The 22,160-nt window shown below is 35.3% G+C and overlaps 1 protein-coding gene across 2 annotated transcripts in view; it reads right to left on the reverse strand.

The window, feature by feature from the left end:
• Positions 1–22,160, reverse strand: part of LOC105073767 (phospholipid-transporting ATPase ABCA3) — a 105,649-nt gene that overhangs the window by 67,825 nt on the left and 15,664 nt on the right. The window contains exons 5-10 of one of the 2 annotated variants that reach the window (XM_074346228.1): positions 14,571–14,712; positions 11,350–11,609; positions 8,246–8,363; positions 7,559–7,708; positions 6,283–6,456; positions 2,711–2,892 (exon numbers count right to left, since the gene is read on the reverse strand). In XM_074346228.1, coding sequence (XP_074202329.1) covers positions 2,711–2,892; positions 6,283–6,456; positions 7,559–7,708; positions 8,246–8,363; positions 11,350–11,609; positions 14,571–14,712 — 1,026 coding nt within the window. The remainder of the gene's footprint in view (positions 1–2,710; positions 2,893–6,282; positions 6,457–7,558; positions 7,709–8,245; positions 8,364–11,349; positions 11,610–14,570; positions 14,713–22,160) is intronic. The other variant, XM_045521153.2, reaches the window with a different exon arrangement.

Raw genomic sequence — 22,160 nt, forward strand, 5'->3', positions numbered from 1 at the left:
CCCACAGCTAACATCATACTCAATGGTGAAATACTGAAGGCTTTTCCTCTAATATCAGGAATAAGACAAGGATGCCTGCTTTCACCCTTGCTACTCATTACTGTACTGGGAGTTTCAGCCAGAACAATAAGGTAGGAAAAAGAAATAAAAGGCATCCAAATTGGAAAGCAAGAAGTAAAACTATCTATGTTTGAAGATGACAAGATCCTACTTATTAAGAAAAGCCCAAAGAATGCCCTCCCCCACATAATAGAAGAGATAATGAACAAATTCGGCAAAGATGCAAGATACAGGAACAACATGCAAAAATCAGTTGTGTTTTCATGCCCCTGCAACAGACAATTCAAAAAGAAAATTAACAATTCCATTTACAATGGCATCCAAAAGATTAATATACTTGAGAAGTTAACCAAAAAGGTAAAAGACTTGCACACTGAAAACTATAAAACTTTGCTGAAATAATTTAAGTAAGACTTCTATAAACAGAAAATTTATGGACTTGAAAACAATATTTTTAATGTGGCAATGCTAGTTCAAAAATCAACAGATTCAATGTAATCTCTATACAAATTTAAATGGGCATATCTGCAGAAATAAAAAAGCTGATCTTCAAGTTCATATGGAACTGCAAGAGGCCCCTGATAGCCAAAACAATCTTGAAAAAGAACAAAGTTGGAATACTGAGACTTTCAGATTTCAAACTTTACCATAAAACTACAAGAATCAAATCAGTGTGGTATTGGTATAAGGATAAACATATAGGCCAATGGAATAAAATTAAGGGTCCAGAAATAAACCCATACATCTATGCCCAACTGATTTATATCAAATGTGCTAAGACCATTCAATGCAGAAAGAATAGTCTTTTCAGAGAATGTTGCTGGGACAACAGGATATCCACCTGTAGAAGACTGAAGCTGGATCCCTACCTCACACTGTATAAAAATTAAATCAAATTTGATGAATGATGTAAATATAAGAGATAAACCCCAAAAAATTCTTAGAAAAAAACATAGGGGTAAATATTCATGACCTTATATCTGACAATGGTTACTTAGATATGACACCAAATTCACAAGCAACAAAAGAAAAATTGATAAACTGGATTCAATCAAAATTGAAACTTTGGTGCATGAAGGACACTATCAAGAAAGTGAGAAGACAACCCACAGAATGGAAGAAAATATTTGCAAATCATATATCTGATAAGGGTCTAGTGTCCAGAATATAAAAAAAGACAAAACAACCTGATTTTAAAATGGGCACAGGACTTGAATAGACATTTCTCTAACTAATATATACAAATGGCCAACAAGTACATGAAGAGATACTAACATGATTATTCATTAGGGAAATGCAAATCAAAACATCAAGATACCACCTTATATATAAAGAGGTACAATAAAAGAAAAGAATGTTTGATGGTTCCTGAAAACATTAAACATAGAATTGCCAATCTGAGGTATGGTCACAAATTCCACTCCTAGATATACAGTCTGCCCAAAACTGAAACTGGTGTTCAAAGAACCACTTGTATACAAATATTAACAGCAACACTACTCAATAGCTCAAAGATGTCCTATATGTCCAACTATGGATTAACAGATAAAGGAATTGGTCTTCATACATACACTGGAATATTATTCAGCAATCAAACAGAATGAAGTACTGATACGTATTATAACATGGATAAACGTAAAAAACATTATGGTAAATGAAAGAAGCCAGACACAAATGATTACATATTGTGTGATTCCCTTTATATGAAACATCCAGACTAGGTAAATGCATAGAAAAAGAAAGGTGATTAGTGGATGCTAGGGGCTTTCGGATGGGGTAAATGGGATGTGACTTCTTAAAGGGTACAGAATTTTCTTTTTGAGTGATTAAAATATTTTGAAACTAGATACATGCAAGTATATTATAAATGTACAAAATGCCACCAGTTTGCTTACTTTAAAATGGTTAGTTGTAAGTTATATGAATTTCATATGAATTGAAAATTTAAATGTGAAAAAAAATGAGGCACTTTAAGAATTAAAAACACTTCGGCTTGCTTTACTTTCTGAGAGAGAGAAAGCTGTTGCATAGTTTCAGGGTTATGTTTGCAGCACAATTATGCATGATTTGAATCTCCAAGGTTTAGAAGTAAAAACTCTTTAAAATGCTAGTATTCAAGAAGTAGGGACAAAATGGAATTATTCAAAAATGAGATCACAGCCAGTGCATTTCATCACACTTGGTCAGAACACCTTCTTTGTACCAGTATTATCCAGTAATGTTAAGGAAACATGAAGGGCATGATGCAGAAGCTCTAACCATCGCAAGGAAGCAGGCAGTGAGAAAACTGATATGGGAAATACCTGATCCTCTACTCACCAGGATCTAAGAAAACATCACATTTAACTGGGAGCACATTTTGCAGAAGTTTCTTTATTCTCCGATTTAATCCACTATGTACCACTTGGCTGAAGAAGGGGTATATTACAATTTTCAATGTATGGTGTTTCACTGTGTTATCCATAGATGTTGTGCACCTGCATCTGTGGAAGGCTTTTAAGGGTTATTAAGAAATGGCTATAACATTTCATATGGATGGTATGCAAATGAAAATGATTCTTCACATGCCCTTTTGATTTGATTATAAACATCATGAAATAGGCTCATAAGGACTATGGTCTTTCGTAATAACAGCAGCATTAGAACTCACCATAAGAAAAAAGTACCATGGCTTGGGCACGCCATACTTCCCTGGAAAGACGTTTTCTATATACCAGGTCGCAAGGCCATACAAGAAGGCATCAAGTAAAAGCATTCCCGACATATGGCCAAGGACGAGATTATCGTCAAGGCTGGCTGGTGTCCAAAGGTTATTCCACTTAACACCAATTCCTGAAATAGAAAGAAGATATATACCATAGATGACAGCTCTGTGACTGAAACAGCAAAGAAAGAAGTTGATACCCTAAATTGCCACTGTGAATTATCTGTATGTTTAGACCCTTAGGTCATCCAAGAAAGTGATGGAATATATAATAACATTGATATCCTCCCTCCTCCCTTCAAAACCTACCAACATAAATAGGGATGACTGAGACAAGGTCAATGGCTGAAACAAAAATAAACAGTAACAAAAGAGCTAAGAAAAATCCAGACCTATTAGAAGCTATCTGTCTACCTTTCCCCCTCATGCTAAATTCCTACTGAAATAACCATTAGGATATATACATTTGGAAAACTATTTAACAGCAGTAGAGAAGGATGGTGACTACCAAGCAGAAGAGAAAAATAAATTTTGCACACAGTACTGATAGAAATGGGAAAAATTTTCACCAAAAGAAGACACGTAATCCTTTGTTCTTCTACTTTCTCAATTTCTGGACAGAGTGTAGCAGAACTGAAAAAGCATTAGGGCATCCAGTGAACTTCTAATTCAAAGAGGAAAGACATGAAGACAACAATGGCCCATGAAACCCATCCTTTCTTCAATTTTAGCCCTCACTCTCCTATAGATCAGCACTATGAGAAGAATATTCATGAGCACTGTGTCTTTGAAAAGGTAACAGTCTGAGAAAAAAGTGGTAGAATTAAAGATGATTATCAAAATGAAAGTCATTTTGAGAGGCAATGAATAGCAAATTAGAAACCATACAAAAAGAGAATGTAGAACACAAAATTCAGGAATTCTACCGTAACTTGAGAAATTCTTCCATTCAAAATAAGAGTTACTGAAAAACAAAATAAGTAATATAAAAAAAAACTGAATAATAAAATGAAATACCCTGATAAAAATAACTCAGAAAACTAAAGGTGTACATTCTGTTGCAGATTAAGCCAATGGAAATCCCACATCTAAATAAAGTCTAGTTAATTTTTCAATGTTTTGTGTATAAAGTTAGAATGATCAAAGTATCCATAAAGAAATCACATGTGTGACTGGCTATTCATTGGGAGTAGATTTTTGTTCACAGATGAGAAAATTAAGTATCTTAAACCCTCTTCATTAACCAATAAATGCAATGAAATCCCCAATAAATCCCAACAAGAGTTTTCATAGAATTTGACAAAGTGACCTTAACGTACAAATGGAAAGCAAAGTGAAAAGAATAACTGAAGGTATGGGGACAAGGGTAACTGACATTAAGACTTATTATAAAGCTATAGCGAGCAAAACCATTGTGGTATCGACACAAAACAGACTAAAAAAGATCAACAGTCTGAAACAGAGTACCGAAGAAGATCCATGCACAAATGGAGACATGATATAAAACAAAGGTGGAATGAGAAAGCAGTACAGAACAACAAACTCCCAATACATGGCTGCAATAGTTTGATTTTCATGTGAAAAATGAATAAAATTAGGTTCTTACCTAATAACAAATAGATACGTCAACTCTATGCTTATTGAAAATCCACATGTAAATATGTAAAAGTATGGGAATATAAAATGTAAAAGAAAATACAGAATTATTATCTTTAAGACTCTGGGTATAGAAGGATTCCTTAAAGAAAACTCAAGTATACAAACTAAAGGAAAGGCTAAACTAAAAGACATATTTGATTACATTAAATTAAAAATATTGGAAAAAAAGATACCGTGAACACAAGTTAAATGAGTCACAGCCTAAGGATAGTTATTTACACTATCTATAACACTTAAAGGATTCAAATCTTTTTATGTAACAAGATAGAATTCCTCTTCTCCCCCCAGATTAAAATACAGTTAGATGCTATTTTTTCACTCAGCAGAAAAGGTGAAATAATTTGATAGTGTAAAGGATATAAAAATCTGAAATACTGCCCAATTTATGGCCCATTTATACTTATCTTATACTGTGTGTGGCATTCTGTGACCCATGAAGCCCATAATGTAAATGTCATTTTGGAAAGGATGTTCCTCCTAGAAAGACAAATAGGAAAGGCAGCCCCCTCCCTCACTCCTACGTAAGAAAAGAATGAAAATTAGGTTGCAAAGACAGGTAAAATCCTAGGTTTTTCTATTTCAGGGAAAATCCTGCAGAAACCTTCAGAGGGGATTGTGTAGAAATATCCAACACTCTAGGATGGTAGCATTTGTATGGCAGAGTGAGGCAGAGACAACTAGATAAATGGGCCTGAAGTGATGCTACTGGCTCCTCGTATCTTAAAAGTCATTCAGAGCTTGCATAACTTTGCAAGTGTTTGTGAAGGCCAAAGGGTTTCAAAGAGGGCCAGAGGAAGGCAGAGAATAGGTGAGGACTTTAAGGCTAGAAAAGACAGCCAGGACCATGTTTCTAACAGATGCGGTACTGGTATATTGTCCAATATGGGCCATACGTAAACAGTGACACTTCAGTGTGTAAGGGTCCATAAAGCAGCTCAGGTCAGGTACTCTACTATAGAGGTAAAAGATCCAGAGGATGCCACATAGATTTGCAGTCCCCATTTCTCCCCATCATAAGAGAGCTCATTAATTTCCATCCCCCTCCATATCATCTTGAAGAGTCCAAGAAGGAAAGATGTCTCAAAGATTGACTCATTCAGAAGAACCTGAATAAATCACTGGATTAGATTTACATTAATTTTATTCAGCCCAGTAGTATAGAGTTTGGAGGAAAATTAGTTTCAGGAAATAAAGAAGCTATATTTGCTTTTTACATGAGAGTAGTATAATATATTATTGGGAAGGATGTAGAAAAACGCATGTGTTGTTCGTGGCACAATAAGCTAATCTACACTTTTTGAAGGTTACCATAATAGCAATCAAAATTAAGCTATGAATATCTTATCAGATACCATTTTTATATCTAGGAATTTATTTACATTAGTATACATACCATATAAGTAAATATATGCATACTCTTGTGGGTAACAGCAAAAAACTGGAAATCTCTTAAATGTACAACGATAGAGAACTAATTAATTAATTACAGTACTCCTTTGCAATAGAATATTAAACAACCTTGTAAAAGGCAGGAGCATATCTCTATGTGGGAAGAAGTCTAATAGATATTATTAGGTGAATAAAGCAAGTTATAGAATAGAAAGTTCAAATAATTTTTTTCTTTGACAGTGTAACTGGTGGGTTTACTGTAGAGAGAAAGGGAACTTTCCCTTTTCCACACTTCCGATTATCTTTATAGTACAATTCTCTTTATTTAAATTTAATTTACATTTAAATCTGAGGATAAATAATTTTCGTAACATTTTCTTACCTCCTCACCCACTGTCCCACCCACAATGCCTCTTTCCACCTTTTTAGAAATCAAATAGCAAGGGCAAATTTGCAAGGCAAACTCTTACGCTTTATTTCCAGCGTGACCAGAAGTTTAATCCCCAGGGCCAATGCAACATTTGAGCTGAGACATGAAGCCACCTTCCTGGTGAGGGTTATTTCTCCAAAGTTTTGAGCAACGGAATTAAATGGGAAGAAACTGGCAAAATATATGAGGCTTCCAGCAGAAGCAGCCAAACGGGCTGCAAATAAGAAGGAAATTATAAGGTCAGTTTAAACAGTATGTGAAATAATGAATTACAAATACTTTATTTAGTGTATAAATAAAATATACTAAAGGAAAAGAATGCAAGCTCTATGAGGGAAGAGAATTGATCTTTTCCACTCTCATATCATCAATGTTTGGAACACAGCATGCACTCAGTTAATATGTGTTGAATAAATTAATATATAGGATATTTACCACATACGATAAATATTTACAGTCATTTAAACAAAGAATGACTCATACATATGTTATAGAAAATTATTTTCTTTCTAAAATTTATTTATTCATGATCACTTAGCTTGAGAAATTATAAATGTATACCATCAGTAATAACATAAATTGAATATATTAGTGTTTCCAGGGAGTTTGAGGTTATGGGTAGACTAAAAAGCCCTGAATAAAGTTTTTAATGCATGCTTCCAATCTAGATCATGATACTCCAAAGAAAGAATAATTGAATAAATAGTTAATTGTGGAGAGTTGAATGTGGTTAGGTCCATAAATATGATATCCAGTAAGTCAGAAAAAGACTTTTTGTCAAGATTGTTATTAAGACAGGAGATCGAGACAGTGGAGTAAGAGGATGTGGAGCCCACCTCCCTCCAAGAACATAGCAAAATACACCGACATGTGAAATAATTCTCACTGAAAACTAACTGCAAACTGGCAGAAGGACTACTGTAAAGTCAAGGCAATTAAGTAAGGTAACACACATAATTAGATACGATGAGAAGAAAAACTATCAGGTCAGAACCTGTGTCCCTAGGAGGAGACTCAGAAGTAAAGGAAGATTGCACAGACACCTGCCCTGGGGGCTGAGCGGGTTGAGCCACAGACTGGGCATCCCAGCCCAGAGGTCCTGTGTGGAGGAGACAAGCCCCGTGGCTGGATGGAGAACTGCTGGGACAGAGAAAAAGGCTGGAGAAGCCTCGACTCCCCTCGTGAGGAGCTTGCAGATGCTGGCTTGCCCCAAGCGAGGTGGAGAAAAGTTTGCCCCGGTAGCTGCTGGCTTTCCCGCAACTGCCTCACTGCGTGCCCCAGCTCAAGCCATGCACGTACTCTGGCTGTACTCATACCATGCCACAGGGCAGCACTAGAGCCGGAACAGCCATGACAGGGGAAAAGATGTGGCTGTGGGCCGATGCTTACAAAGGCAAAGCACTGGACCTCTTTTAGATGCAAGAGACCCACTTGCTTCAGCAAACCCCTCCTTTGAGGCAAAGGTCCTGGTGTGGGGAGAAGCAGAAAGACACAAAGGGAACAGCGCCATTAGCAGAGAATTATTTCTACAAAACCATTAATAGACCAATCTGGGGTTATCTGGTTACACATATTTTCCTTGTGTGGGCTTTCACAGAGAATCAATTTCCCTTTGTCTTTATGCATGTGGTATACAGTCTTGTCACATGGTAAGTGCAAAGAACACATGCAGAATAAATGAGTGAATTAATAAATATCTCCATCCCTTGATCTGCTTTCAGAAGTGATTTGAAATCAAATTCTGTAGGAAGCATTGTTTAATTTATTCTAAAGTTCTAGCTGATAACAATCTTATTTTATAGTCTCTTTTTATATATGTATTGGGCCACATTAAATTTCAACACACCCTCTAACTCCTGTCAAATCATTTCATTTGCAATTCATCTTCTATGTTAAAATGCAAGCCGAGATTATACACGAAATGGCTGGAAGGAACTCCCAAATATGATCCTATTCTGGTCCATTAAACAGTAATTCTGTCAGAGGAGAAGTCTTAGACTCACCTTTACTGAAGAATGTGCTAATCATAAAGGCAAAGAATATTGAAGCGATGGCGTAACACGTAAGAAAGAAAAAGATGAAACTATAGTCACTGTAGCGGAAGAGTGGCTCACGGATAATCTACAACAAAAAAGTACATCATGTAAAGTACACAGTAAGCAGAATCATATGAGCACAAAGGAAGACAGAGAAAATAATGGCCCTAATGAAACCGATCGCTGCCCAGTGACTGAAACTCAGTGAGATGGAAAGTCAACAAAATAACTTATTTCTTACAGAAAGATTTACATTTTTCTCAGAGATTTGGCAGCTTCTGAGCTTCCACGGTGGAGACAATAAAAGCCGTTTGTCATCCTCTGGCAACCAGACACCCATCAGTTCACACTATGATTACTTTTTCCTTCTCATAGGATAGCTGCAGCAGGTGCAATCAGCTAGAACTAAGATGCCTGCTATTACAGCCATTAACGATATATACCTGTTAAGCCCTTGAAATGTAGCTAGTGTGACTGAGGAGCTGAATTTTTATTTTCATTTAATTTTAGTTATTTTTAACTTAAATTAGTTACTTTAAATTTAAATTAAATTTTCTAATTTAAATACAGTGTCAAATACAGATCATGTCTTTCTAATGAAAATATAGCATATAAACTTAGATGTGCTGTACATATAAAACACACACTGGAGTTTCAAGTACTTGGTACAGAAAAGAATGTAAAATATCTGTTTTTAAATTGGCTGCATATTGGAATAATATATTGGGTTAAATTAAATATATTATTAAAATAATCTCACCTGTTATTTTTACTTCTTAAAATTTCTAACAGCTACTAAAAATTTAATATTACATATGTGACTCATATTTCTATTGGACAGCATGGAACTAAACACTTGCCTTAGTGAAGAATAACATACATATTAAGGCAATAATAAAGATATGAAAAACAAAGAATGTGAAGAAATAGGCAGCCCAGAGCATCCAGTTTCTAATTCCAATTGTGAGCTGGTACTCCTGTAAGACATTCAATACAAATGAAATATTACATGTATCAGTGATTCATAATATTTCACATACATTCTTCTAATTAAATTCTTGTAAAACCCTATATAAATGGATAATTATCATCTTCATTTTCTGAATGTGAAAAATCATGGCTCAGTCAGTCAACTGTACTGATCAAAATTATGGCATTAGTATGGGCAGCAATGACATTAAAATTTTTTCTCCCCAAGTTCAGAGATCTTTTAAAAATACTATACATCGTATTGGACCAAAATGCAAAACATTTCAAAGTAAACTTAGAAATATTGAGATTAAGGTCTCTTTTCCATTGTACTTTACTTCCAGGGATATTACAGAAATGTGTCTATATTATTTTTTTAAAAATTCAATTGTAAGTTAGAAGTCAGCTGTACTTCTTACGACTGCTTCTCATAGGCAGTGTGTCTCTCCCTGACCTCTGCTTAAGATTTGTTGTCTTTGTCTTTGGTTTCCAGCAGTTTAAGTATAATGTCTAGGTGTGTGTATGGATGGGTGTGTATGTGTGTGGTATTCATCCTGCTTGTGGTCTCTGAGCTTCTTGGATCTACGGTTTGATGTCTAGCATGGGCTCTAGAAAATTCTCTTTCATTATTTCTTTAGCTTTTTGGGATTCCAATTATATACATCTTTTTTACCATTTGATATCATCCTATACCTTTTGGATGCTTATTCTAGATTTTTACATTTTGTTTTTCTCTTCGCATTTCAGTTTGTATAATTTCAACTGTCTTTTATTCGATTCTTTGATTCTTTTCTCATCAAGATCAAGTCTATCAATGGTCCTGTCAAAGGAATTCTACATTTTTGTTAGCATGTTTTTTATTTCTCATAATTTCATTTGACTCCTTATAGCTTAGATCTCTGTGCATTACCTATCTTAACTTGCATGTTATCTACTGTGCAGAAAAGAGTTAACACAGAAGGCCTGAGACTACTATTCTTAAGAAGGAATGTTTGCAAAATTGGCCTTTGGCTGGTATATGGGAACTTGGTGGGTAAATTGTTCCCTATACTGATATAAATCACTCTCTAAATGGTAAGTGTTGATGACTGTGCCTAAACTGTTTGTAGAAATATTATGGTTCATGCTAGATACCTGCTTTCCAGGAGTTTGGGATTTGGGTAAATGCCAGGCAAAGGGTACCTATACAACCAGCCTGCCAATGAAAACCTTGTGTGCTAAGTCTCCAATGGATTTCCTTGGTCAGGAACATCACAAACATGTTGTTGGATTCTCACTGCTGATGCAAGAAGGTGCTCTGTGTGACCTCTTGTGGGGTTACTTGAAGAAGCCTACAGGTTAATTCCTCCAAGCTTTGCCTATGTCATTTTCTCTTATGACCTAGCTATGTATCCTCACGTACCATTATAATAAATCCTAGCTGTGAGCATATCTATATGCTGAGTCCTGTAAGTCCTTACAGTGAATTTTAGAAAACATGGGTGGTCTTAAGGATCCTGGACACATATACCTTTCCTTTTGGAGCCTTAAATTATTAATCTTAGCAATTTTTAATTCATTCTCTGATATTTCCATCATCTGTGTCTTATGTGAGTCTGACTCTGATGATTAATTTGCCTCTTTGGACTGTGTTTTTCCTTAAGTTTTTGGTGTGCCTTATAATTTTTTGTTGAAACTCAGATGTGTTATCGAGGGCAGTAGATATCAAGGTAAACAGGCCTATAGTGTGAGGATTTATATTAACCTAGCCAGGAGTTGAGTTGTGTTTGAAAGTCATTGATATTTTAGGTATCAGAGACACCAAAAGTGACCTTTTATTGTCCCCCTCCTTGCCCTCCGGTTTTATTTTTCTGCTGCTCCTCAGAGAGAGTTTGCTTCTGAATATCTGCCAATTTGTATAATTGATAGGTGGCATCAGTATTCACTCTTCATGCTCTGTAGCTGTTGCTCCTGGGATGTAATTTGCTGTTATGAGATGTAACAACTACCACCAATGCTGAATATGCAAAAATAACACAACTCTCCAAACAACAGAGCTCTACAGGCCAAAAAAAAAAAAGAAAACCTTTACAGAAACTTTATCAGAAAATAACTGGGATTACCTTCAATCTGTTTTCTTTTTCCCATACAATGGATCGCACGATGGAAAGTACAGTCGGAGAGAACATGAGTATAAATATCAAAGGGAGGTAAGAACCAGTGAGCCAAAGCAATCCGTCATGAGGATAAGCTGGGTATGGAAATCTCTGTACAAAGATGCTGATACCATCAAACAGCTTCTGTCTAGCATTGCTCTCATGGTACAGCATGATGGCCTTATCTAAGGCATGCTGTACAGCCAGGAACCCTTCTCTTATGTACCCTATATGATAAAACAAACATTGTCAAATAAAGCAGACTAATGAATGGCTCAGACACAAAATGAACAAGGCAATTCAAGTCAGTCATAGCTTGTAACACACAGAACTTAAAGTTACTGCTGTATCAAGGCCAACTGAACACAGTTACTCTGAAAACCTATAATAGTTTTGACACAGAATTAAGAGTTACTTCTTCAGATGAATCTGATTCACATCGTCCCCAACTTAAATATATTTAATAAAAGTTTCAGGTAGGCTTACTAAATACAATTCATAATTGCAAAAATGCAGATTTAATTAAATATTAGCAAGATGAAGACTTGGGAATGTAACAAATGAAGCTGAGAATGACAGATTTGTTATAGTGAGTAATACAGCACTGGCCCCCAAGGAAAAAAGTTTCACTGAAACCATGTCATCCATAAAACTAAAAGGCAGTTTAGGATTTAATTTGCTTTTCTTGCATACACCCCACATTTTCTTTATCCATTCATCTGCTGAAGGACACTTGGGTGGCTTCCATATCTTGGCTATAATAATAATGTTGCTATGAACACTGGGGTGCACATATCTTTTCCAATTAGTGTTTGCCTTTTTTCCAGATATATACCCAGTAACAGGATTGCTGGATCGCATGGTAGTTTTATTTTTAGTGTTTTGAGGAGTCTCCACAGTTTTCCATAGGGGCTGCATAAATGTACATTCCCACCAACAGTGCACAATGTGGTTCCTGTTTCTCCACATCCTTGCCGACATTTGTTATTTGTAGGCTTTCTGATGATAGCCATTCTGAGGTGATATCTTGTTATTCTGAATTGCACTTCTCTGAATAATTAGTAATGCTGAGCATCTTTTCATGTGTCTGTTGGCCATCTGGATGTCTTCTTTGGGAAAAATAATCTAGGCTTTCTGCCTACTTTTTGATTGGGCTAATTTTTTTGATGCTGAGTTGTAAAAGTTGCTTGTACATTCTGGATATTAACCCCGTTTGTCACATCATTCACAAAACTTTTTTTCTTATTCTGTACATTGTCTTCTCATTTTGTTGATGGTTTCCTTTGCTGTGCAAAAGGTTTTATGCTAAATTAGGTCCCAGTTTTTAATTTTTGCTTTAATTTCTTTTGCCTTAGGAAACAGATTAAAAAATTTTGCTACAATTTATGTCAGAGTGTCCTGTCTGTTATCTACTAGGTGTTTTATGGTTTCCTGTCTTACATGTAGGTGTTTAATCCATTTTGAGTTTTTGTTTTTTGTATATGGTATGAAGAAATGTTCTCAATTTCATTCATTTACATGTGGCTGTCCAGTTTTCCCAGGACCATTTATTGAAGAGGCTGTCTTTTCTCCATAGTATATTCTTGCCTCCTTTGATTAAATAACTAAGTGCATGAGCTTATTTCTGGGCTCTCACTCTGTTCCATTGATTTATATGTCCATCTTTGTGCAAGTACCATTCTGTTTTGATTACTGTAGCTTTGTAGTATAGTCTGCAGTCAGGGTGTATACCTCCAGCTTTGTTCTTTTCTCTCAAGATTGCTTTGTCAATTCAGGGTCTTTTGTGGTTCCATATAAATTTTAGTATTTTTTGTTCTAGTTCTGTGAAAAATGTCATGGGTATTTTGATAGAGACTGTATTAAATCTGTAGATTCAGCTTTGGGTATTATGGCCTCTTAACAACATTAATTTTTCTAAGAATATTGGACATCTTTCCTTTTCTTTGTTCCATCTTTAATCTCCCTCATCTATGTTTTACAGTTTTTACAGAGGTTTTTTCAGAAACTCTTTTCTGTGGCAGGATTGTTATTTTCAAGTTTTAAGATATCAAAAAAGTTATTTTGTGGTGATAGAACCGAAATGTCAAGCCTAGTTTCCAATTCCTCCTTTGATTCATGTAATATAGGTCTTAATTTTCTACTCATTTCCCTGCCAATCCTTAGTCTTTGTACCCATCTTCTTTTGTTTACTCCTTAATTTGAATGTTACCAAGCATGTAGTCCTTCATCCTCACTTCTCTTTATAATATTTTTCCACAAATAATATGGTATTAAGGAAATGTAAATGTAAAATCCAGGCATAAGGCAAAGAAGTCATTCTTTGAAATATCTCGATCAATTACATAAATTGTGAAATATAGGTCACAGTCTTCTCTGTTCAGCAATAGCATAAAACAAAAATTCTGTGTTCAGATATAAACAAATATCAAAGACATCTTATGAGTGTCATCACTTGGAGAGATGTATCCACTTCTATATCATATCAGTTTTCTATCCGTGCTAAATATTGCTATGCCTCTGTCTCTCATAATTCCCAGGAGAAATTTCATACTCCTTCACTTTACACATTAGGTCTGTTTGTCTCTTAGCCTCATCTCTAATAACCTCCCACATTACCCTCTATTCTAGCTACAAAAAGGAAACAAACAAAAGGCCATGTAGTTCCCTGAATGTGGCATCCTGTCATGCATGTGTTTATGATCTTGCTTCCGCTGTGTGGAATAATCCTCACCCATCTCTACCTAGCTAATTCATATAGGCACCTGTAGATTCTGCTTCAATTATTTCTCAACAGACTTCCTCATTATTTTCAGTGATTGTCTATTAGGTTCATCTATTCTCTTACTGGTCATGCTGTTTCCAATTTTTGTTGCTAATGCTAGAGTGTGTATAGCTTTTTTGTTCTACTAAATATTTGCCACACTAAATCACAACTACATAAAGATAAATATATTGGTATAATAATTAAAAGAGGATAAAGCATAATACATATATAAGTATACATATATTCTATATATATGTTAGGTGTGTGATATTGAAAAGTAGTTTTAGTAAAATAAAATTATTTAAAAAATTACAAGTTAAAATAAGCTGAATTATATATATATCCATATATATGTATAAGTGTATGTGTGGATACATATATGCAACTGTGATAAGAAAATGAGTATACTTAGTGATCTGCTCACCAGGGCTTCCTCCATCATTATGATCTGGGTTCCTGGGTCCTGGAAAGGGATGATTAGGAAAAAGGAAGGATGTTTTCCAGCCTATTGTGTCTGGCCACAAGATAGTCCTCTGTATCCTAATAAAACGCAGATGATATTTTACCTAGAAGTAGCAATAGGAAAGAAATTATATTTAATATCAAACAAAACTGAAAAGAAAATAGAAATAAAGGAAAGTCCACATGGGAAATCATGTGACTTGAAAGATGAGACCCATCTGATGTCCAAGTGATTCTGACTGCCTGAAAATGATAGTAACTCTAAGCACAACAAATACATTCCAATCTTATTTACATTTTAAGTCCTCTCAAAATGCAGACAGTTCACAAAAACAAGATATACATACAGCCCATAAATACATAAAAAAGCTTCTCAGTGTCACACAATAAAATAAAGGCGAATTAAAACTACAGAGATATCCTCCCTATTACACTGGAAAAATCAAAGTTTAACAACACATTCTGCTGGCAAGGCAGTAGACAAACAGGCACTTTCATAGACTGACTGTGGGATGCAAAATGGAATAACTATAATGGAGAATCTGGCAATGTTTCACAAAACTACATATGCATTTATTGTTTGATTCAGCAATCCTACTTTCAGGAGCAGATTTGGAATACATACCTCAAAGAATATGAAAAACACATAATGCACAAGTTTGCTGAAACATTATTGATGGTGGCAATACAGCAAATTTCGATTAACCTAATTGCTCATACACAGGAGGCTGCATAAACTAGGGTATCTGTACACAATACAGAGCTTCATGTCTGGTTCAAGGTATAGTCAGAAAAGAGACATCCTGCTAGATAACTTAAAGATAAGAGGACTCTTAAGGTATTGGATAGTGACAGCAGGAAGCAGCCACTGGCCCTAGGACTAAGGGAACAAAAGCAAGAGTTTGGAATTATTAACAGTTATAAACGTAAATGAGACATCTGTGCAGCTGAAAAAAATCAAACCTTTGAGGACAGGACACAAGTCAGCTAGTACTCCGTCTCACAGCTTGAAAGAAGGGACTTTTGGACCAGGACCTGGACACCTGCTATGGAGTTCCAGTTGCCTGGTGCTGATTATCTTTGAGAAGGTGGATTTAGGCTGATTTTTAAAAGTGCTGGGCAATTTGCAAACTTTATTTGGCTGCTGCTACAGGAAGAAAGTGCCACTGCCAAAAAAAAAAAAAAAAAAAAAAAAAAAGGCGGGAGGGAGGGTGTTGCTGGGATATTCACTGGCAACTACAAGCAGACAGAAAGCCAATAGGAAAGCTCAAGTTCCGTCTTCCCCCAGGCTTGCCCCTGTCTGCCTTTATTAGCAGAGACCTACAAAGAGTTGGCTGAAAAAGCAGAAATGTAGCTACAGCATCAAAGAGTAAAGTATAAAAGAATGGATTTACGGTTCAAAGAGAAACAAACTTGGTGACTAAAAAGAATACTACCTTTTGATTAAAAAAGGCAAAATGAGGTATGCATATGTAATTTATACTATGCATCCATATACGTTTAAATGTATATATCTATATAAACATATATATATATATATATATACACACTATCTATATACTTTATATTTATTTATCAATATATTTAATTTTTGGATGCACTGCAAAGAAAGAGACTTCAGTACATGTCCACGAAATAAATAGTTCAGCATTTACTAGAATTCAATATTTGTTTTCAGTTCTTATTTGAGGTAAAATTTACGTACAATAAAATGTACAAATCTTAACTGTGTATTTCCTTAACTGTCCATGAGTTTCAACAAATGTGTAGTTGTTGTAACCCAAACTAGTATCAAGATTAAACATCATATCAATACAACAGAGCTCATTAATTCTCTGGTTGATGGATTCCTGGCTGTTTCCACTTTTTGGATATTATGAGTAAAGCTGCTAAGAACACTCCTGTAAACTCTTTTGTGTGTGTATAAAAACATGGTTTATTTTTTCTTTAGGGTAAATTCATTAAAGTGCAACTGATGGATCATAGGGTATGTGTGTGTTTAGTTTTATTTGAACAAATGGCAGACCTTTTTCTAACCTGATCATACTATTTTATAGCCCCACCAACCGTAGCTTCCCATGATTACCAGCATGTGATACTGTCTGACTATAATTTTAGCCTTTCTAGATAAGCAGGAAGCAGTATCTCACTGTGGTTTACATTTGTGTTTTCCTGATGTCTACTGACTTGCACACTTTTTTACATCTTTACTGGCCACTTGTGTGTCTCCTTTGGAGAACTGCCTATTTAAATCTTTGAAATTCGGCTACTTGTCTTTTTATTATTAAGTTATAGGACTTTTAAAAATATCTGAGATACTAGCACATTGTCAGATCTAGGCAGACCTAGAGCTATTGCGGGTTTGGTTCCAGACCACCACAATAAAGTGAGTATTGCAATAAAGCGAGTCACATGAATTTTTTTGGTTTCCCAGTACACATAATAGTTATGTTTACAATATATTGTAATCTATTAAGTGTGTAATAGTATTATGTCTAAAAAAATGTACATACATTAATTTAAAGATACTTTATTGCTAAAAAATGTTAACCACCATCTGAGCCTTCGGCGAGCTGTAATCTTTTGCCAGTGGAGGGACTTGCCTCCTTGCTGATGGCTGCTGACTGATCAGAGGGTGGTTACTGAAGGTTGGGGTGGCTGTGGCACAATTTCTTAAAATAAGACAGCAAGTCTGTCACACTGATTTGACTGTTCCTTTCATAAGCAATTTCTCTGCAGCATGCATTGCTGTTTGATAGTGTTTTACCCAGAGAACTTCTTTCAAAATTGGACTCAATCCTCACAAACCTGCCACCATTTTATCACCTAAGTTTATGTCACCCTAAATCCTTTGTTGTCATTTCAACAATCTTTACAGCATCTTCACCAAGAACAGATTCAATCTCAAAAAACTCCTTTCTTTTGCTCATCTGTAGGAAGCAACTCTTTATCCATGAAAGTTTTATCATGAGATGCAGTAACTGAGTCACATCTTCAAGCTCTACTTCTACTTCTAGTTCTCCTGCTATGTCTACCACATCTACAGTGAACTCCTCCACTGAAGTCTTGAGTCCCTCAAAGTCATCCATGAGGGTTGGAATCAACTTCTTCCAAACTCCTGTTAATGCTGATATTTCAGCCTTTTCCCATGAATCATGCATGTTCTTAGTGGCATCTAGATTGCTGAATCCTTTCCAGGCTTTCAATTTACTTTTCCCAGATCCATCAGAGGAATCACCACCTATGGTAGCTACAGTCTTAAGAAATGTATTGCTTACATAATAAAACTTGAAAGTCAAAATTACTCCTTGATCCACAGGCTGGAGAATGGATGTTGTGTTAGCAGACATGAAAGCAACATTAATCTTGCTCTACATCTCCATCAGAGCTCACCAGTGACCAAGTGCTTTGTCAATGAGCAGTAATACCTTGAAAACATTTTTTTTCTGAGCACTAGGTCTGAATGGTGGGCTCAAAATATTCAGTAAACCATGTTGTAAATAGGTGTGCTGTCATGCAGGTTTTGTTGTTCCACTTACAGAAAACAAGATCAGCAGATTTAGCATAATTCTTAAAGCCTCTCCCCGCCAAAAAAAAAGCTCTTCAAGGCTCTAGGATTTTTGGAATAGTATGTGAGCTTTGGCTTCAACTTAACGTCATCAGCTGCATTAGCCCCTAACAGCAGCGTTGGCCTGTCCTTTGAAGCTTTGAAGCCAGGCATTGACTTCTCTCCAGCTACGGAAGTCCTAGATGGCATCTTCTTCTAATATAAGGCTTTTCATCTGGATCAAAAATCTGCTGTTGAGTGTAGTTTACCTTCGTTAATTATCTTAGCCGGATCTTCTGGATAACTTGCTGCGGCTTCTACATCAGCACTTGCTGCTTCACCTTGCACTTTTATATTATGGAGATGACTTCTTCCTTAAACCTCATGAACCAACCTCTGCTAGCCTCAGCCTTTACTTCTGCAGCTTCCTCATCTCTCAGCCTTCACAGAGTTGAAGAGAGTTAGGGCTTTGGTCTGGATTAGGCTTTGGCTTAAGGGAATGTTGTGGCTGGTTTGTTATTCTATGCAGACCGCTAAAACTTTCTCCATATCAGCAACAAGGCAGTTTCACTTTCTTATCACTAGAGTGTTCACTGGAGCAGCACTTCTAATTTCCTTCAAAAACTTTTCCTCTGCATTCACAACTTGGGTACCTGTTTGGAGCAAGAGGCCTAGCTTTTGGTCTGTCTTTGTTTTTGACATGTCTTCCTCACTTATCTTAATCATTTCTAGCTTTTAATTTAACGTGAGAGATGTGTGACCCTTTCTTTCATTTGAACACTTAGAGGCCCACTGGAGGGTTATTAATTGGGCTAATTTTGATATTGTTTTGCCTCAAGGAACAGGGTGGCCTGAGGGAGGGTAAGAGACTGGGTAACCAATACTTGTTGGTTTCTCTATTTTTGTTGGTAATCATCCTAATCAATATGAGGTAGAATCTCATTACAGTTTTGATATATATTTCCTGAATGATTATTGATGTTGAGTATCCTTTCATGTGCTTATGGAACAATCATATATCTCCTTTGGAGAAGTAACTATTTAAATCCTTTCCCTATTTTTGAATTAGATTGTTTGTTTTTGTGTTGACTTTTAGAAGTTTTGTATATATTCTGGATATTAATTCCCTATCAGATACATGATTGGCAAATATTTTCTCCTATTCTGTGTGTTGTCTTTTTAATCTTTGGATAGTGTCTTTTGATGCACAAAAGTTTTTACTTTTCATCAAGTCCAATTTGTTTTTTGTTTGTTTGTTTCCTGTGCCTTTGGTGTCTCATCCAAAAAAAACCACTGCTAAATCCAAAGCTATTAAGATTTTGTCTTATGTTTTCATGTTAAATTCCTCCAACTTAATTTAAGGGTTTTATAGTCTTAGGTCTTACACTTAGGTCTTTGATCCATTTTGAGTCCATTTCTACCTATACTATTAGACATAGTTCCAAATTCCTTTTTAATATGTGGATATCCAGTTTTCCTAATTCCATTTGTTGTAAAGACCGTCCTTTACACAATGAATGAATGGTCCTGGCATCCTTGTTGAAAATCATTTGGCCAAATGATGTTGATTTCTGGCCTCTCTATTCTCTTCCATTAGTGTATATGTCTGTCTTTATGCCAAAACCATACTGTTTTGATTACTGCTGCTTTATAGTAAATTTTGAAATGAGGAAGTGAGTCTACCATTTCTGTTTTTTTTTTCAAAATTGTTTCAGCTATTCAGGGTCACTCGAGATATAATATGAATGTTAGGATGGGTTTTTCTATTTCTGAAAAAACATTGTTGGGAATTTTATAGATATTGGATTGAAATCTGAACTACTCTGTATAGTACTAACATTTTAACAATATTAGTCTCCCAATCCATGAAAATGGGATGTTTCCATTTATTTATGTTTTTCAAAATTTCTTTCAGCAAAGTGTTGTAGTTTTCATTGTACAAGTCTTTCACCTACTTAGTTATTTCCTAAGTATTTTATCCATTTTGATGCTAGTGTAAATAACTTGTTTTGGTAATTTTCTTTTCAGATTATTCTTTGTTTAAGTATAGAAATGCAATTGATTTTTGAGTATTGATTTTGTATCCTGCTACTTTTTAAAATTCATTTAGTAGCTCCAGAGTCTTCAGGAATTTTTTTTTTTTTTAGGAATTTTTAATGTAGGATTATATCATTTAAAAACTGAAGCAAACAAAAATTACTTCTTTCTCTCCTATTTGGATGTCATATTTCTTTTTATTGGCTAATTTCTCTGGTTAGAACCCCCAACACTACGCTGAAAAAAAGTGGTGAAAATGAGCATCCTTACTTAGAAAGTGGGTTCCTGTTCTTAGAGGAAAAGCCTCCAGTCTTTCACCACTGAGTATAATGCTTGCTGTGGGTTATGCATACATGCCTTTCATTATGTTGAGATCATTTCCTTCTATTCCTATTTCATAGAGTCTAATCGTGAAAAGGTGCTGAATTTTATAAAAATGCTTCTTCTGCATCAATTGAGATAATTATGTGTTTTTCCCCCTTCATTTCAAATTTGAAAGAAAGAATTCAAATTGTCACTGACTGTAAATGACATATACTATACAGAGAAAATCCTAAAGACAACACGAAGAAACTACTAGTGTTTATCAATCAATGTGGTAAAGTTGCAAGATACAACATTAAGATACAGAAATCTGTTGCATTTCTATACACTAACCATGACAAAATATCAGAAAGAGAAATTAAGAAAACAATCCCATTTACCATTGCATCAGAAAGAATAAAATACTTAGTAATAAATCTAACTAAAGCAGTAAAAGACCTGTACTCTGAAAACTATAAAACACTGGTGAGAGAAATTGAAGATGACACAGATGGAAAGATATACTTTGTTCATGGATTGGAATACTACTGAAGGCAATCTACAGATTCAATGCAATTCCTCTCAAAATACCAATTGCATTTTTCACCCAACTAGAATAAAAAAGTCTACAATTTGTAAGTAAACACTAAAGACCCCAAATAGCCAGAGCAATCTTGAAATATGAAGAACAGAGCTGGAAGTATCATGCTCTATTACTTCACTATACTAGAAAACCACAGTAATCAAAACACTATGGTACTTGCTAAAAACAGACAAGTAGATCAATGGGACAGAATAGATGAACAGAGAGCCCAGAAATAGACCAACGCACCTATGGCCAACTGATCTATGACAAAGGAGGCAAAAGTATACATGTAGAAAAGACAGTTTCTTCAACAAATGGTGTTGGGAAAACTGGACAGCTACATGTAAAAGAATGAAATTAGAACATTCCCTCGTACTATATACAAAACCAAGCTCCAAGTGGCTTAAAGACCTAAATCTAAGTCTGGAAACCACAAAACTCCTAGAAAAGAATATAAGCAGAACACTCTGACTTAAATTGCATTTTTTTTCACCTGTCTCCTCAGAACAAGGAAACAAAAGCAAAAATAAACAAGTGAGACCAAATTAAACTTAGAATCTTTGGCACAATAAAGGGAACCATACACAACGTGAAAAGACAACATACAGAATGGGAGAAAATATTTGTAAATGATGTAACTGTAAGGGGTTAATATCCAAAATATATGAACAAGTCATACAACTCAGTATCAAGAAAACAAAGAACTCAATCAAAAAATGGGCAGAAGACTTGAACAGACATTATTCCAAAAGAAGACATACAGATGGCCAACAGATACATGAAAAGATGCTCACCCTCACTAATTATCAGAGAAATGCAAATCAAAACAACAATGAGCTATCACCTCACACGTGTCAGAATGGCTATCATCTAAAAGACCACAAATAACAGTATCGCAATAAAATAAGGTTGTTAGAATTTTGATCGGGTTTGCAATGAATCTAGGTAGCTATTGGTAATACTGTTATCTTGACAAATTAGGTCTTCCTACCCATGAAGTTGGGCTATCTTTCCATTTATTTTCATGCTCTTTAATTTCTTTCTGCAATATTTGGTAGTTTTCAGCACACACTCTTTGC

This window comes from Camelus bactrianus, chromosome 18, assembly GCF_048773025.1.
Source record: "Camelus bactrianus isolate YW-2024 breed Bactrian camel chromosome 18, ASM4877302v1, whole genome shotgun sequence".
In the NCBI taxonomy this organism is placed as follows: domain Eukaryota; kingdom Metazoa; phylum Chordata; class Mammalia; order Artiodactyla; family Camelidae; genus Camelus; species Camelus bactrianus.